The following is a 17,847-nucleotide window of genomic DNA, read 5'->3' as shown; positions in this document are numbered from 1 at the left end:
AGCATAAAAAAACATTGGAACGCTTGCTTTCAGGACTAGTGAAGATGGAACCATTGTACTGCTGTATACTCTTATTTGTAAAAGAAAGCAAACCTTGTTGTTCTTGTGCAAGCTGGTCTGCTTTGTAGTACCAGTATAGTCTTTGAATTGCACAGTATCTGACTGATTTAAAGAGCAATACTTCTGCAACATAGCTAGCAGATTGTATTCAGGCAGCTTCTATATTTGGCCACTGTTGGCAGACAGGATATTGGGCTAGATGAACCTTTGGTCTGACCCAGTATGGCTGTTCTTATGTACTACACAGGTGTATTACACTCTCTAATCTGACACTGTTGGAACCTGACTGGTGCTGAACCAGAGAATTTGTCAGACTACAGGAGTTCAATGTTGTCTAGCAGCATTACCAACAATTCCACTACTTACTGGGCCCTTAGAAGACATTTAGAGGTAAATTAGAGCTAAATAACAGCACAGAACACTGAGAGCCAGGCCTGGTGACTTAAAACAAACTTTATGGGACTGTGGGATATTTGGCCACACCCGTGATAAGTGGCCATTCAGTTAACTAAAATCACGCCAGACCATGGATGTTGCCAGCCCAGAGTGTGCCAGACAAGAGAGGTTCAGCCTGTACTACCAAAGTGATTATTTTCCAAGTAATGGCTTTTTGAATCGAGGGAGGTAGAACAAAAGTCAAGCTGTAAGCAATCATTTTAAGAATCCAAGAAACTCATTTCTGTTTTTGAAGGTTCTGATGTCTCCAAAACATAGGCCAAAATAGACTGGTTTATAAAGTTTCCTAATTGCTATGCCTATGAAAGGAGAATTGTTCAGAGAGACTCGGTATCTTTCTCTCTATGCTCACCGTGAAGGACAGAGTAACTACAAATGAGGACATGAATGGTAAAGCAACACCACCTTTTGGGCCAGATGAAAAAACATGCTTAGACACTATTCAAAATTTGGATCAAAAATAGATCCAGAAGGCACCTACTAGTGGGCAGTATGGAAAAACCACATGATACTATTAGTCAATAGCCTGACACAATTCAAGAGATTCAGAGTGAATCAGAGAACACAGAAACCTTTAATACAGCTCTCAATTAAGGACAATGCCCTCTTGCATAGGAAGCTAGAAGTGCTTCAGAATTCATCAAAGAACAGCAATTTAAATAGATTTGGACTTCCTGAGGGAGTTATTCCCATGGAAACTTTCCCAGCTCTTGTAGAATTTATATTAAATGAGGCACTTAATCCCTGTCCTCCCTGCCTCTCCCCTCCCCCCAAGTTTTACATCCTATTAAAGTTTTCTGTTAATTCTATCAGGGAAGGAACTCTTCATATCTCATATTGGTACTTTATATGAGACCTATCCTTTATGATAAAAACTGGTTAGGTTCATGTTATTTTTATATTATAAAGTGAGGGAAGAAATTGTATCTATAATTACTTATACAACAGTATGTTAAAAAGAACATGAAAGTAATAAAATCAAAGATTCAAGAAAGTTAGTATAAGTATTAAGTGCTTCACAATTGTTCGTGAATTTATCTTAATACCTCTCTGAGATATTATTCTCCCTTACAGATGACAAACTTAGATACAGAGAAATTAAGGCCAAAATTATTCACATATTTTGTATGTCCAAACTGAGACTCCTATGGCTTGATTTTTCAGAATACTTAGCATTTTCATAACATTTTGTGTGTTCAAGCATAGCTCCAACTAGCTCCAGTTGCAACTGGGAGTACATTGGGCATTGGAGATTGCAGAGAGCAGGTGCCTCAAGTTGCCAGAAAACGAAGAACTTGCAATTACTGATTTTAATTCTTGTCACTTCTGCCTCCTCTCTAGAATTTCCTAAGTTGGAAGTGTTTGACTTTGCAAGCTTATCATTCTTTTAACTGCTTTGTTCCTATATTGGCTTTTCTTCTGTTTATATAGTGTTGTACATAGATTTAAAAAAAACATTTAAATGTAAAAACTGAAATTTCATCAGATGAAACCATACTGGCCCCCACATGGCTCATCAGTAGAAATTGGGACCTTTACATTCATGCCACAGACTTTTGTCACTTGAACTGATGGAGTCACTGGCAGCAGAAGGTGGCTGTTATTGTCCTCCCTAGACTGACTAGTTACTAGAGGGGAATGAGGCACACATCCTGCCAGTGAGTCACAGCTATCTGCTGCACAACAAAGGAATGCTGAAACTCAGAACTCCTGGTTTCAATTCCTAGTTCTAGAGAAAAGAGTTCTATCCTTGTTCCCATCCTCAGACCTTTTCAAACTCCTATGGCATAGCCCTCCCCCCTAATTCAGCATGTTTCATCCCCTGAAGTTCCTGCTCATCCTCCCCACCCCTCCCATTCTGCTCTTATACCTACCGGCAGAGTTCCTGTGCAGGTACTTTGCTGAAATGAGATAGAATTACAACTGTGCCGAAATTAAGCAAGTGCTTTACCGAATCAAGGCTTAAGTGCTAAGTCATAGTAAGTGCTGCTGCTTGCAAAAGGAGCTTCATTACAATCTCTTTCTCCCTTAACTCAAACTGGAGGCTCTTGCTACACTTCAGCTTGTCAGTAAACACTTTGCCTCTCTCCCTCCCCTGCATAGTAAGTTCCCCAAACAGCTCCCTCCCTTCACAGAGAGAAACCACAAGGTATCTTCCTTCTCCAACTATAATGACCTTCAAGGTCCATAGAGTCCCACATGGCCAGCATCAACACTTTCATAAATTCCCCTAACACTTACTGGATTATTTTGGAAAAATGCCTTTTATCCATTCTCAGACTAGGACTAAATTTCTTTAGATAATGTAGAGAATGATTGAAAAGATTATTATTTAGGCCCAAGTTTTCAAATTGGATGCAGAAAGTTAATTTCTTAAAACCACATTCACATGCTTAATTAAGTATTTTCAAAGCTGCTGAGCAATTCAGAAGATCAGCATGACAGAACATCAGGACACTTAAATAATGTATAATTAGGCATTTATTTAGCAGTTTAACTTCAGACTCCCAGATTGGAAATATTTTGCTTTAGTTTTTCATCATAGCAAAAGGAAAAAAGAATTTCCTTCCAATCAAATAACATGTAGCCTTTCAAAGCAATCTGGTCCATATTCATTACACAGCAGCATACAGTGACAATATGGTATCGTTTATTAAGCTGAATTTTTATAATAAATACAGGGATCTAACTAAAGAAGTGTTTCCTTAATCCTCAGGACAACAAACTTGCAACATAAACTGACATGGAGCAAAATACACTCCTTCTTTTTGAATTGACTCTCCATAACATCATATTAAAAACATTTCAATAAATATTCAGTTAAAGAAAAAAAATGTCCAGAGATAGAGCTCTCCCCCATAGCTGACTGTGCAGCCACTCAAACTAAAAATAAAGCAGGAATTATGAAGACAACTAACGTGTTATCTATTACAAAGGGCAAAAAGAATGCAGCTTGCAGTGAACACAAACTATTGCATACCTCAAAGGAAAAAAGCACCATCCTACATCCTACCACTGATAACAGCAGAGCCAACAATTACCCTTAACAAATATGACTATACAAAATCCCCTCAAACACAGATCCACACAAGAATTTTGGATAACTGGCCATTGTCATTTACCGTTAATACCAAAGATTAGTAAAGAAAACACAATACTATAGCTAGGATTTTGTCAAAAGCATAAAAGACATTTGCCTACCAAAGATTCTATCTACCACATACCACCAAGATTCTATCTACCACACTCCTGGAATCAAATCACAGTGGCATTATCTAAGTAAAATGCCAACAAACAAGCAGATTTCTTAAAAATATAGCACTAAAATGACCAAAATATCTCAAACAATATACATTTATTACATGGTTCTTTAACTGGTTACTGATGAAATATCTTTGTGGCTATGGATTAAATATTTTTAAGAAGTAAAATCACTATTAATGAAGAGTTGTGAGAAAATGCCTTATTACCCACAATCCCAACTCAAATATACATGGAGGAATGAAGGAATCCATAGAGCAGTTTTATCAAAAACCACCCTGAATATTTGTAATATTGCTAATGAATCTGCCAGTTTTAGGAAAGAATATTTGAATATTTGCTTCATTTTCATCTTCCAAAAATACAATAAAAAGGTATTTATTGCCTAGCATCACTTCTTGTTCCTTATTTATAACTGGAATTACTAAGCACTCAATTAGGACACAATACTCTTTTAAAATGACTTTTTGTAGACAAAACTCACTCAGTTTCCATTTCTTCTTCAGAACATCTGTTTCTCTTTAGACATGCAGTACACAACATATCATCCAAGGATATAACTGGATGGAGGAAAATGAACAAGAGTCTAAAAGCAAATACAACCTTTATTAGATTTATCTAGTTAAAACAGTCTGTGCATTTTATAAAAAATATTCTTCATTTTTGACTGCCACTTAATTTCAATGTCTATGGTACATCTCTCTCTCTCTCTCTCTCTCTCTGAAGTTAGCTATTTGTGTATTAAAAACCTGTAAACAGGTGTCCATACTAATACTCTACTTCCAAGTCAAAGCTGGGGTGTGAAATGTGACCTAGTTCAATAATTTTCACCCGAGCCTTTTTTTTAAGTATGAAGTATACATGAGTGGAGCATGGAACTATCCACGTGCTAGCACAAAAATTCATAGGATCCTTTTCTGCTTCTGCTCTCTTATCTATAATCTACAGTATACACATTAGGAACACAAAAGCTGGGAAAAGGCTAAAGAATTTGTAAAAGCAGTTTTGGAAAATTTCAGTAAGAACCGTTCTATATAATGCTTATCTGCTGAAATTTACAGATCTTTGTTACTTGAAGATTTTGCACTGATACTGTACTCTGATCAGGAAATGCTTACTCTGGAGCATAAAGGAAACATCATGCTGTCTAAAATGTGAATGTGGACACAACTGACAAAATAGGATAGTGAGCAGATTACTACTATTATTTTCAGTGATCTTTTCAAGTCACTCAACAGTCATATCGGCTGTCATTGATGAGGCAACTTTGAAAGAGTTCAAACCAAAAATCACAGTGATCTGGAACCAATGCAATATTCTTTTTTAATATAAGAGTTACACTTTAGCGGCAACAGTAACAGAAATTATGGGTTTTCTGAATTTAGAAACATTTAAAAATACTTAGGAAAGAGCATGCCCCACATTGCTTAACTGACACCTTAAGGAGAATACACTTAAACTAGATTCAGCTACCAATTACTGGACACAAATTCTCATAAATGAGAAAACACAAGATATCTTTTCCTCCATAATCTCCTAAAACATATCAATTAAAAGTGACCTGAGGAAACTATATACAAAAACCAAATGAGATTTCCTAACAAAAGTACATTGATATCGTAAAAGAATAATTTTACATGAACATTACACCTTAATCCTTAAAGAGCCACAAATATAAATCAAGCCATAAATCATTCCACGAGGAGTAACGGTAGTTCGAACTAGGAAGCCTAGTTCGAACTGCCTAGTTCGTGCCGCGTGTAGCCGCGCGGCACAGGGTTCGAACAAGCGGGGATTTAAAAATGGCGGAGCTCCGCTTATGCAAATGAAGCCCGGGAAATTCAAATCCCAGGCTTCATTTGCAAGTGCAGTATGCCTACATTACCCCGCTAGTTCGAACTAGCGGGGTAGTGTAGACATACCCTATACTACTGAAGCACAAAATAATGAAAGGCATCAGAAAAGCTTTTTTTTTTTTTTTTTTAAAGACAATTCCATTAAATTAAAAGGTACTATTTAAAATGGTTAAATATAGTAATTGATGATGGAACTCTAGTGCAGGATGCAACTGAAGCAAATGCATTATAGAAACAACACACAATATCACTTTCAAGATCCATCAGTCATACAAACTGGGACACTCAAACAAGGAAGGCCATGAGACCATGATGCTATCATTTTAAAAAATGGAAGGGCTATGCTCTCCCACCTTTTACTGGTTGTACAGGAAAGCAATGGGGAATGGGCAGGAGAATAAGTGGGGCGGGGTAGGAGCAGCGCCTTAGAGGAGGTGCACTGCACAACAACAGGGGAAAAGGGGAAGCGGCAGCATGAGGGGTAGGCTAGAGGAAGGAGCAGCAAGCGGCGTAGGGCCACAGTTTGGGTGCAGGTGGCCCCTTCAGCTTTAGGGAGATTTTCTCACTCCTGCCTATCACAACAACATGTGGTATACCCCCATGGTTCCCAACCTTTTTTATGCCAGGGACTGGCAAACCCATTCACAAACTTTTGACAGACCAGTAACATTTTATTTGCATATTTGCTTATTTATTATGCAAATATACAAACACAATGTTATCTGACCGCCTAGCCCCAAACCAGCCCCTTGCTCCTCAGTGGCTAATATGCTTTGACCCCCAACCAATGCCCTTTAACCTCTGATCTCTATAGCCCATGTCAACACCCTTTTGCTCCATGATCCCACCACACCCTCACCCAACACCCCTTTTCTCACCCACCCCAATACTCCCCAGAGCGAGGCTGCCCCACTAGGGAGTGTGGCTATTACTGCCGTGCAGACAGGGGGAGAGGCCATTGGCAGCACACACAGTCCTTCCTCTGCGTTCCCTCCCTCCTAAGCGTCTTGCCCCCCATGGATGGGGGGGAGCGCAGCGCCCCAGCCGGGCCACCATTACTGAGGAGGGAAGAGAGGGAGGCGCCTCTTCTTGCCACCGTCTCAGTGCCGCTGCCGGCAAAATGGCAACGCGGGTAGAATGTGGAGCCCTGGCTGGCCGCCATTACTGAGGCGGGACGAAGGGAAGGAAGGAGGTGCTTCCTCCTCCGCTTCCTCCTGCTGACAGGTTAGCCCTAGTGTCGCTGCCGGCAAAAGTGGCCATGTGGGCAGGGGGAGTGGCCATTTGTGGTATACACACTCCCTCTTTCTTTGCACCCCCTCCCTCTCCAAGCATGGAGGTGGGAGGAAGGCGCTTCCTCCTCCGCAACCATAGCTGCCAGAGCTGAACCACCGTGAACAGCCAGTTTGAGCTCTGGCAGCCACCATGGCCTGGTAGCCTGTGAATCACAGACCAACAACGGTCCAAGGACCAGCGGCTGGGAACCACTGGTATACCTCAGCCAGTGCACTAAAAGCCCTAACAACTATGTGGGGGAAGCCAAACCATCACCATGCTTTTCAATGAACTCACCTAAAGGCAAACACTTTTCACAAAATTATCACTCTATATCAGACCTCTCTATCCTCAAAGGAAACCTGCACAACACTTTCAAAAGGTGAGCCTGGGTGCTTAAATTCACAACTTTGCGAGACACTAAAAGTCAGCGTTAATAAACACACTAGATTTATGCCTTATTAAAATAATCTGCCACCCATTAACCCATACTTTTTGTCCTGTACCAGCAAAGTATTAACAGATAATTTCACTTCAAATAGTGTTTTATAATGTGTGTTAACTACTTAGGCTAAACAATTTGTTCCACCACATGGAGCTGTGACACTAAGCTCCTTTCCCATGCCTAAAGATGGGCTCAAACGCTTGTCTTTCACCAACAGAAGTTGATCTAATAAAAGATATGATCTCACCTTTTCTCTCTTATTTTCTGGGACCAACACATCTACAACAGCACTGCAAATAAAAAGGATTGTATGGTAATAAGAAAATACCATCTGTAATTAGACTGATAGACTAAAACAGCATGAGGTATAATATCCCTTGTTTCAGGAAATGATTACAAGGTTGTGCTAAAAAGAATTACACAATTATATGATACAAGTAGGTGCATTATAGGTGTTTTACACTTCTCAATTATATGACAGCCAAGGGAACAAATATTAAAGTGTGACTAGGCCTATTTTTCTGAGCCCTGGTCTTATTTCAAAATAACAAGCACAGAATCCACACTACCAAGGCTATTATTTCGAATTAATGGGCTGATTATTTCAAAATCTGTACCTCTGCTTTCTTCTGGAAATAACACTTATTTCAAAATTGCCATTTTGAAATAGCTTAGTGTGGACGATCAGTGCTGCTAATTCAAAATAATTGCCCTCCAGAGGCCTCTCACAGTTGCACTTGTGTCTGCTCTGGCCACACCTGCCAACTCCACTTCTCCTGTGGAGCTTAAAACTCCAGGCTGCAGGAAAAGGGCTTTTGGCATGTGCAGACCTTTGTCAGTCCTGTGCTACACAGCACCAATCTGGAGCCATTGCAGACCCCAGCGCCTCTGAGAGGACTCCATGGCTGCCAGCACTCCCACAGTACCCTCGGCTGCCACTGGCCAAGCAAGCAGGAGAACAAGGGCCTGGACTGGTGTGGAGATCCTGGATCTCATTGAGGTCTGGGGAGAGGAGACCAACCTCTAAAACCTCCGCACTCAGAAGAGAAACGCCAATGTCCATGGCTGGACGATTGCCAGCCCGGATGAAAAAAGACAAACCCTTGACCAGGTCTGCATGAAAATCAAAGAGCTCCAACAAGCCTACCACAAAGTCACAGAGCAGAGTGGATGCTCTCGGGTGGCACCTCATATGCCCTTCTACTTCAACCAGCTCGATGCCATTCTGGGAGGGAGGCCAGTCACCTCCGCCACCATCATTGTAGTGTCTGGTCAGGACATGCCTGGCTTCAGCCTCCAAGAGAGTGGGATTGTGGAAGAGAAGGAAGATCAGGAGGCCAATCAGGCAACCATACCCACCAGCCAGGAGCTACTCCTCATCCTGGAGCTCGTCCCCCACTCCCAGGCGAATGAATGAACTTGGGGAAGGCACTTCAGATGAGTTCTATAACTTTCCCTATACACACATATTTGGGCAGGTGATAAGTTGCATGGTCCTCGCTCGGCCTACTTGGGATGGAGGTTGCACAACAGCCTGTGCATGTGGCTGCACATGGACTGCCAGTCTGGACCACTCAGCCCCTTGAATCTCTCACACAGGAACCCCTTGGTCCTTTTCACAAGGTTTCTGCCTCACTCCAAGCTTTGTGGTGAGACACCTTCCCACGACAAGCCACCAATAAGGAGGCTGGGGTCTTGGAACCACACAGCACAGGGTCATGCGTGCACTCAGGCAGCATTTGCTTCCATCAAACATGACAATACAGAGGAGACTGATTCTGTGCATGGGAACCTGCCAGGGAGAGAAGGAGGAGAACCCAGTAGCACTGTCTCTGGCAAGCGACATTTGCCACTCACACATACTCTCCCAACACCTCCCTTCTCCTCCCCACTGTTCCCCCTCCCCTCCAGCAAGCAGGGATAGAAGTTCTCTCTCTGTGGGATGCTGCCAGTGCCAGACCTGGGGTGTGTGGGACACAGAAGGAAGACAAGCTGCCCCATCTTCCACTCCTGCTGGCTCCCGGCCTGCCCAACACCTACCTATTCCTGCTTGTCCCCAGGCCGTGGGGGTAGCGATGCTCCCCTGGGTCGTCTGTACCCTTACAAGAAAGTGCCCGCTTTGTAGGCAACAGACGGTCTTGCTTGAACATATTGCCATAGTCTGAACTGAAACCTTCGGTGTCGGCTCAGAGATTAGGTCTAGGCTTCATACACAGTGTCTCCTGAGAGGACTGTCCTTGTAACTTTTCTTCATAGCTGGGCCAGCTCTGAGTGTGGCATGTCCCCTACCTCCCATGCCATCTTCCCAACTCTGTGGGATCAGCCAAAGAAAGAGAACCTGGAATACCTGATGTGTGAGCAGATGGCCTGCCTCCAGTTCCTCATCTGGGAGCTTGATGATGAGCTCCAGGAAAGGGCTGCTGACCAGGAGGAGCACTGGGCTGACAAAGAGCAGTGGAAGCCTGCCTGGGACCATCTGGCACGCCATCATGAGGCCCTCTCCTATGTGATGGAGTGCATGGCCTCATGCATGGAGTGGGCCACCAGCCACCTCCCTGCCCCTTCTACTCATGGCTTCCTCTCCTAGACTCCCAGAGGCCACGGGGGCCCAAGAACACAGGGTGGTGGTACCTTGAGAGCAGCCAAAGCCTCACGAGTTGACAGAGGTAGATGCCACTCCCATCCCCATCCCTGAGCCCTCCTTTCCCCTTTCCCTCCACTGTTTTATACCCCCCAAATAAAACACACTTGTTTTTCCAAATAAAAACGGCTTTTTTATTTGTTCTGAATGGGATGGGGGAAAGGAAGGGGAAGGGAAGGGAAGGGAGGAAAGGAACACAGGGGAGGGGGGATGCAGGAGCCCCTTGTGAAGAGGCATAGGGGAGAGTCTCACAGCTGGCCTTGGCTGGAACTCTCCCTCAAGGCCTCCCAGATGAGTATAGCCCCTTGATGTGCTCATCGAATGACACTGGTTTCTGGCTGTATGTAAGCTCTGGCCAGCCATTCAACCTCTGCCACCCACCCTGGCAGGAAAGTCTCCCCCTTGCTCTCACAGAGACTGTGGAACGCACAGTAGGCCACGACAATGAAGAGGATGATGTGCTTGTGGCCCAGATGGGTGAGGTGACTCCCTGAAAGCACACTTCACCACGCGGCACCTGCACAGCCTGGTATTAAGTTCTCCTTGGAGGGGTCCAGGCTGCCTGCGTAGGGTTTCATCAGCCAGGGGAGCAAGGGGTAGGCTGCATCATGAGGATGTAGCTGGTCATATCAACATCCCTGATGGTACAGTAAGGGAAAAAAGTGCCGGCGTGCATCTTTTGGAACAGGCATGAGTTCCGGAAGATGTGGGCATTGTGTGCCTTCCACAACCATCCAACATTGACATTGGTGACGCATCCCTTGTGCTCCACCAGAGCCTGCAGCATCATTGAGAAATACCCCTTCCTGTTTATATAGTGTGAGGACCAGTGGTCGGGGGCCAGAATGGGGATGTGAACGCCACAGTTGGGGAAGTCCACGGTGGCAAAGCCATCCTTGATTGTGTTGACATGGCCCAGAGGGACTCCAGATCAGCTACTAGATGTGGACCTCATCCTCCCTGATTGGATCTACCTCGTCATCTCTAGCCTGATTCTGGCCTGAATATTTATACCTGCCTCTGGAAATTTCCACTACATGCATCTGACGAAGCGGGTCTTTGCCCACGAAAGCTTATCCTCCAACATTTCGGTTAGTATATAAGGTGCCACAGGACTCCTCGCTGCTTTTATATATTTGAGAGAGTGTATCTGTTTGTGTGACTGTCCTCCTCAATGGGGACAGATATCCGTCCCCCAGGCTGTGGCCACTGCAGCAGCCATGGACACGTACTTCTCATCTAGCCCCAAGTTGCTGCGGTGAAAGAGGGCTGTGGTAGTCCTCTCTCTCCCTGGGGAAGCCTTCATACTGAACCCCTCTTCCCCAACCCCACCCAGAACAATGTCTTAAATGAAGAAAAACAAAATGTATTTGAGCAACACTGGGTAAATCCTTTTGTTAATTAATAAATTAAGGGAAATATCAGCTTTGGAATAATAACTCTTGTGTACTCACATATTTACTTTTCACACACCAAACACAAATGCTATTATTGTACAGATTAAAAATGAGCAAGACGAGTTTTCTTTTGAGTCCAAAACAGTATCACAAGTTCCCTACTTTTTCCAATGTCTTTTGGCTTTTCACCATGATGTGTCTCAAACTTTTTTTTTTAAACCAAGGTGGCATATGTTAGAGCTTCTTACTTAATGTCTTTCATAGTTGCTTTTCCTAGTCTCGCTATGGAGAAATATGGTAACTAGTTGCTTCTCTGACTATAAATATAATTTTGAAAGTCAGCATGGTTCCCTAGGAAAATAATTCCCTGATTTTTCAGGTGTGTTGATCATCTACAGCTCCATTCAAGTGATGCACTACTCAGCACTTTATGAGTCAGCCTATTGCTACAGAGATTAATTCTGGCTATCCCACTGACTGTGTCAGGATGTGGATGAGCCTTCATCTTCTTAGGTTAACCATTAAACTCAGGGTCTTGTGAAGCCAATGGGAGTTTCAGTTTATTTTATTTGTAAAACAGGGATAACATTTACTTTTACTTACCAGATCAGAGGGGAGGTGGAAAGCTGGGACAGAAAACTGTTCATAAAAACTGAAAAAAGAGAAAGTTCTGTAGAAATATTTAGCATCAGAACTTGTGGATAATATAAACTTTTTAATATATGGTGAAAGTGGTGTATACTGATAAAGACAGGGCATTTTGTAATCCTTAACTAAAAAGCGAAATTTTCATGTACTGAAAAGAGATAGGGGCATGTTGCAACACCATACTTTTTGAAACCTTTGAATCATCATAAAGCATGTGGCTAATAATCTTTGCATTGAGATTAGTATGAGGTTCCTTGAAAATGCAGTTACAAATGATCTCACTTAACTTTGTTTTGGGAATATGGGGTTGGGTAGTCTATGTTTTCATAGTGACATCTGGAAGCCAGGGCATTCCAAAATTCTGGCATAAACAGAAACACCTAAATTCCAGATCTAGTTCTTTATTCTTCAATGTGTATAAATTAGGGTGTATGGATGGAGTTCCTTAACTGAAGCCTCTAATATAAAACAGTTTTATTCAACAGAAATGGGTCCTTTTCTTCTCACCTGTAACTTAACTAAAACAGTGCTAGTCATGTTGATTTTATCCAGAGTTCATTTTTATATAGATGGACATTCTCCACAGTAGAAACTAAGAAGTGCAAGCAGATGAATATCAACTACAGTACGCTAGCTTCATAAGCCTAAGTGCTTCATAGCCAAAACTACACATTGGCAGAGAAAGGGAAGGATAGTTTTGACTAACTAGCAGAGTCTTAAGAAACACAGTATCTATGAAACTTTGCATGCTGAATACCTTTGTTTCTACTGTATAAATGCCTGCAAAATGTCCTTTAAGAATTCCTAGTTCTGATTAACTACAAAGAAATACTTTACTTATCCCCTCTTCATGAGAGGCTGAAAGAATGCATTCATATATAATTCCCAATGACTATTGTTCAATTTTATTCTTATTTTGGTGTATTTAAAATTATAATTAGGAAGAATAAAAGCCTGAGCTTGTACATTTATCAAGAAGTGAACTTTTCTACAGTATTTCAGGCACTCCAGGGAAATAAGAAACAGAATATTATTCCATCATAGTTCCCAGTAGAGTTACATATCAATATACCTTCCCCTTCCAGTTATACAAAGGCCAGATACAGAGGCAAATGCACAAAGTATGACATTACCCATACTGGATCTATTAATGGAATAAATGCAGCAGTCAAAGACCATCTGAAGATAAAAGCATCATTCTCTCTAAAGTTTCTGGAATTCTGCCCAAATCACAGTCATATTTTCATATTTGTCAGCTTTTTCCTATAATCAAAGGGTCTCTTTTATAATAGTAAATAAAAATTAAGTGTTCTTTCTGTGCTTCAAAGTAAAACTGTTTCAGTAACGATGCCCACAGCAGAGTGTACATCTGTCTAAAGGAAGATTTACCACCTAAATTTCAATTTAAAAATTTGTAATGCTTCAGGGGTAGAAACACTGGGACACAATTATATGGAAATGAATTTCTCACATGTGAATCCATTATCTCTTTCCATACAAAGCTTTATATTTGAGAAGGGCTATTTTTAATAAGTAATATAGAGAAACATATAAACATATAAACATGTAAATATATAACAAAGTTACATAAATCCTGTGTATTCTACAACACAACCAAGTTATGGCCAATTGCCCATTTACTGCATTAACTAGACTTGGCCTCAAAATCTGTTCTTGGGGGGGGGGGGGAGGGGGAGGGAATAGATTTAAGGCGAGACAGGATGATTACCATCTGACCTCCTGTTCAATACATGCCATGGAACTTCACCCAGAACTCTGGTATCAAGCTTAGTACCTTCCAGATGGTCTAGTTCTAGAACTTATCTTTTAAAAAGACATGCAATCTTGATTTAAAGACTTCAAGTGATGGAGAATCCACCATTTCCAAGGTAAATGAATTAAATGGCTATTCTAGTCACTCTCATTAACAGTTTGCTCCTTATTTCAAGTTTGAATTTACAGAACTCCAACTTCTAGCTCTTCGATCTCATTATACATTTGCCTGCTAGATTGGAGATTTCTCTTCTATTATAAATTCTCTCCCTGTGTTGTTACTTATAGACTGTGATTGAGTCACCTCTTCATATTCTCCTTGATAAGCTAATAGACTGAGCTTCTTAAAGCTTTCCAGAGCTGGAAACTTTAGGTTAATTAGCTACTCTAATACACACCCCTAAAAAAATGGCCCTGTGGTTAATATTTCATTGCTGCACAAGAGAACCAAATTCAATCCTTAGGCCCAGTTGTCTTGGAAGTGGAGACAGGAAACATTACAAAGGCAGTGTATTCAGCCCTAGGGAGAGAGCACTTTCCGGTAACACTTTCTTTGGCTAAGCTAGGAATGGTACTAATCATTTCTGGTCTCCAAAGTGAGTCTTAACCTGTTTTTTCCTTGGATGGATCTGATGTGTTGGGGAGATGGTATAGACTCAAAATTAAAACACTTCTTACTCTCTGAGGCAGGTTTCATCTACAATTATTTGAGGTAAGCATTCTTGATTTTTCTAACTAACTTCGCTGTTACTGAACAATAATAAAATTGTTGTTGGCATACATGAGAGCCTTAAATCTCTTTTGGATTCCTTTCTCCACATCCTGAAGAAATGAGCTATTTTCCATCCTCCCACTCACACCCAGAAGCAACGTCTGAGTATCACTTAGATACCTGCTCATGACGGATATAAGTAGTAACAAGTTGTTCATTTAAAGACTTATTTATTGCCAAGAATAAAAGTAATAAGCAAAGTTTTATTTGACTATCAGCAGCCAATGAATTAAATCTCATTATAAACAAGTCTATATCTCTTTATACTTAAACTTAACCACACCCTGTAGTTATTTTGCTTTATTGCCTCTAGCTTTTACATAACAAGTATAATTAATTTGTATTTCTGTATGGTGGCCTAAATATCCAAATCATTTGGTTGAATGTGGTTAAATTGCATCTTGTTTGCTAAATCTACAATTTTATCACCACTAGCAAATTGATAGTACATTTGGGGACAGATTGTGAAGTCAACTCAAGCCCTTAAGCTGCAAATCTACAGGGACTAGAAGTGATGCTGGATGCCGCTAGATGAGTGGAAACAGGACAAGAAAAACAAACTACCACCATTTCAAAGGTTGCAGCAATGATTATGTTCCCCCTGCAATCCCAGAGTTTCAATTTGTATCATAAGTTGAGAAGGTTTATAGCCACAACCACCACTCCTTTGATCATTTTGTTCAAAATTATCTATGGGCTACTTTTCATGCTAGCAAAAGTTTTACTTAATAAAAAAGCACTCTTACAGCAATTGCTGATTTTCACATGCTTTCTGTAAATTTATCCTTTCCAACTGAGATTTTCCATTTTTGCTCAGAGCCCAGAGGGCTTGAAAGAATGAGCCATTTTTTATTTAAGGAAAGTTTAAAAGATACATATTTGCTAATCAGAGTATATTTTAATTCTCCTTTGCATACACAACTCAAAACTAGCTGAACCTTGAAACGGGAAATGTTCTCATTATCTAGTACTCACTGGTAGACTAAGCGCTTTGATGCTTGCAAAACATTGGAAGTTAATTATATACATTTAAAAACACGTTATCACATCTGACAACTTTTGTTGATTGAGAACTAGGATTGAGAGCTAGTATTCTAGCATTATAGTTATGTGTATATATAGATATATGCTCACAAAGTGTTCAAAACAGAAACAGATTCTGTACTGAAATCTTCATGCTTTTATCAATTTAACAAAAACAAAAATTATGGTGCAGCCAAACGCTACTGCTTAAATTAGAGCAGCGGTGGATAATAATTTTTGGTGGGGGGGCCACTCCAAGATTTTGGAAAGTGGCCGAGGGCCATACTTTTTGGTGTAGGCGATGCGGGGTCTAGGATAGAGGTTGGGTGCAGAAGGGCACATGGGGTAAGGAGATTGGGGTGCAGGAGATGGTGTGATGTTTCAGAAAGAGTTTGGATCAAGGAGGGGGTTGTGACCTGGGTATCGGGATTGGAGTTTACGACAGGGCTACTCAACGCGTGGCCTGCGGGCTGCATGTGGCCCACGGGCCATTCGTTTGCAGCCTGCAGTTCGGTTTGGGTTTATATGAGGCTCAACATGCGGCCCACAGATGGAATACTTTGACATGGCCTCCACTGGGAACATGCAGGAGAGTTATAAGGAAGGCGAAAGTGCAATTGGAATTGCAGCTGGCAAGAGATGTGAAGGGTAACAAGAAAGGCTTCTACAGGCATGTTAGCAATAAGAGGGTGATCAGAGAGGGTGTGGGGCCCTTATTGGATGAGGGAGGTAACCTAGTGAAAGATGATGTGGGAAAAACTGAAGTACTCAGTGCTTTCTTTGCCTCTGTCTTCACGAACAAGGTCAGCTCCAAACAAGTGCACTAGGCAACGAAGCATGGGAAGGAGGTGGACAGCCCCTGATGGGGAAAGAATAAGTTAGGAACTATTTAGAAAAGCAAGCCATATACAAATCCATGGGCCCGGATTTAATGCATCCGAGGGTACTGAGGGAGTTGGCAAATGTCATTGCAGAGCCTTCAGCCATTATCTTTGACAACTCGTGGAGATCGGGAGAGATCCTGGATGATTGGAAAAAGGCAAACGTAGTGCCGATCTTTAAAAAAAAGGAAGAAGGACAATCCAGGGAACTACAGACCAGTCAGCCTTACCTCAGTCCCGGGAAAAATCATGGAGGGTATCCTCAAGGAATCCATTTTGAAGCACTTGTAAGAGGGGAAAGTGATCAGGAATAGTCAACATGGATTCAAAAAGGGCAAGTCGTACCTGATAAATCTGATTAGCTTCTATGATGAGGTAAGGGGCTCTGTGGATATGGGAAAGTCAGTGGATGTGATATACCTTGACTTTAGCAAAGCTTTTGATACGGTCTCCCATAATATTCTTTCCAGCAAGTTAAGGGAGTTTGGATTGGATAAATGGATAGAAAGCTGGCTAGACTGCCGGGCCCAACGGGTAGTGATCAACGGCTGGATGTCAGGTTGGTGGTCAGTTTCTAGCGGAGTGCCCCAAGGATGAGTTCTTGGACCGGTTTTGTTCAACATCTTTATTAATGACCTGGATGAAGAGATGGATTGCACCCTAAGCAAGTTTGCAGATGACACTAAGCTAGGGGGAGAGGTAGATATGCTGGAGGGCAGGGATAGGGTCCAGAGTAACCTGGACAGATTAGATGATTGGGCCAAAAGAAATCTGATGAGGTTCAACAAGGACAAGTGCAGAGTTCTGCACTTGGGGTGGAAGAATCCCAAGCATTGTTACAGGCTGGGGAATGAATGGCTAATTAGCAGTAGAGCGGAAAAGGACCTGGGGATTACAGTGGATGAGAAGCTGGATATGAATCAACAGTGTGCCCTTGTAGCCAAGAAGGCCAATGACATACTGGGGTGCATTAGGAGAAGCATTGCCAGCAGATCCAGAGAAGTGATTATTCCCCTTTATTCTGCTCTGGTGAGGCCACATCTGGAATACTGTGTCCAGTTCTGGGCCTCCCATTATAGAAAGGATCTGGATGCATTGGAGAGGGTCCAGTGGAGGGTGACCAAAATGATTAGGGGGCTGGAGCGCATGACCTATGAGGAGTGACTGAGGGATTTGGATTTATTTAGTTTGCAGAAGAGAATAGTGAGGGGAAAATTTGCTAGCAGCCTTCAACTTCCTGATGGGAGGTTCCAAAGAGGATGGAGAAAGGCTGTTCACAGTAGTGATGGATGGCAGAACAAGGAGCAATGATCTCAAGTTACAGTGGGGGAGGTCTAGTTTGGATATTAGGAAAAACTATTT

The 17,847-nt window shown here is 42.0% G+C and overlaps 1 protein-coding gene across 6 annotated transcripts in view; it reads right to left on the bottom strand.

Moving 5' to 3' along the window:
- ARL15 (ARF like GTPase 15) overlaps positions 1–17,847 on the bottom strand; it is a 299,893-nt gene that overhangs the window by 31,718 nt on the left and 250,328 nt on the right. The window contains exon 7 of one of the 6 annotated variants that reach the window (XR_012904918.2): positions 4,262–4,363. The exons of 4 other annotated variants lie outside the window; for them this stretch is intronic. Coding sequence is in view for 1 of the 2 variants with exons in the window: in XM_075932475.2 (XP_075788590.1) it covers positions 4,299–4,337 (39 nt within the window). In the remaining variant the exon portion in view is untranslated. The remainder of the gene's footprint in view (positions 1–4,261; positions 4,364–17,847) is intronic. One more of the 6 variants, XM_075932475.2, reaches the window with a different exon arrangement.

The sequence above is a fragment of the Pelodiscus sinensis genome, chromosome 6 (genome assembly GCF_052426305.1).
Source record: "Pelodiscus sinensis isolate ZL-2025 chromosome 6, ASM5242630v1, whole genome shotgun sequence".
Lineage (NCBI taxonomy): Eukaryota > Metazoa > Chordata > Testudines > Trionychidae > Pelodiscus > Pelodiscus sinensis.
The sequence above is the reverse complement of the archived record's forward strand: the minus strand, read 5'-3'. Positions and strand labels throughout refer to the sequence as shown.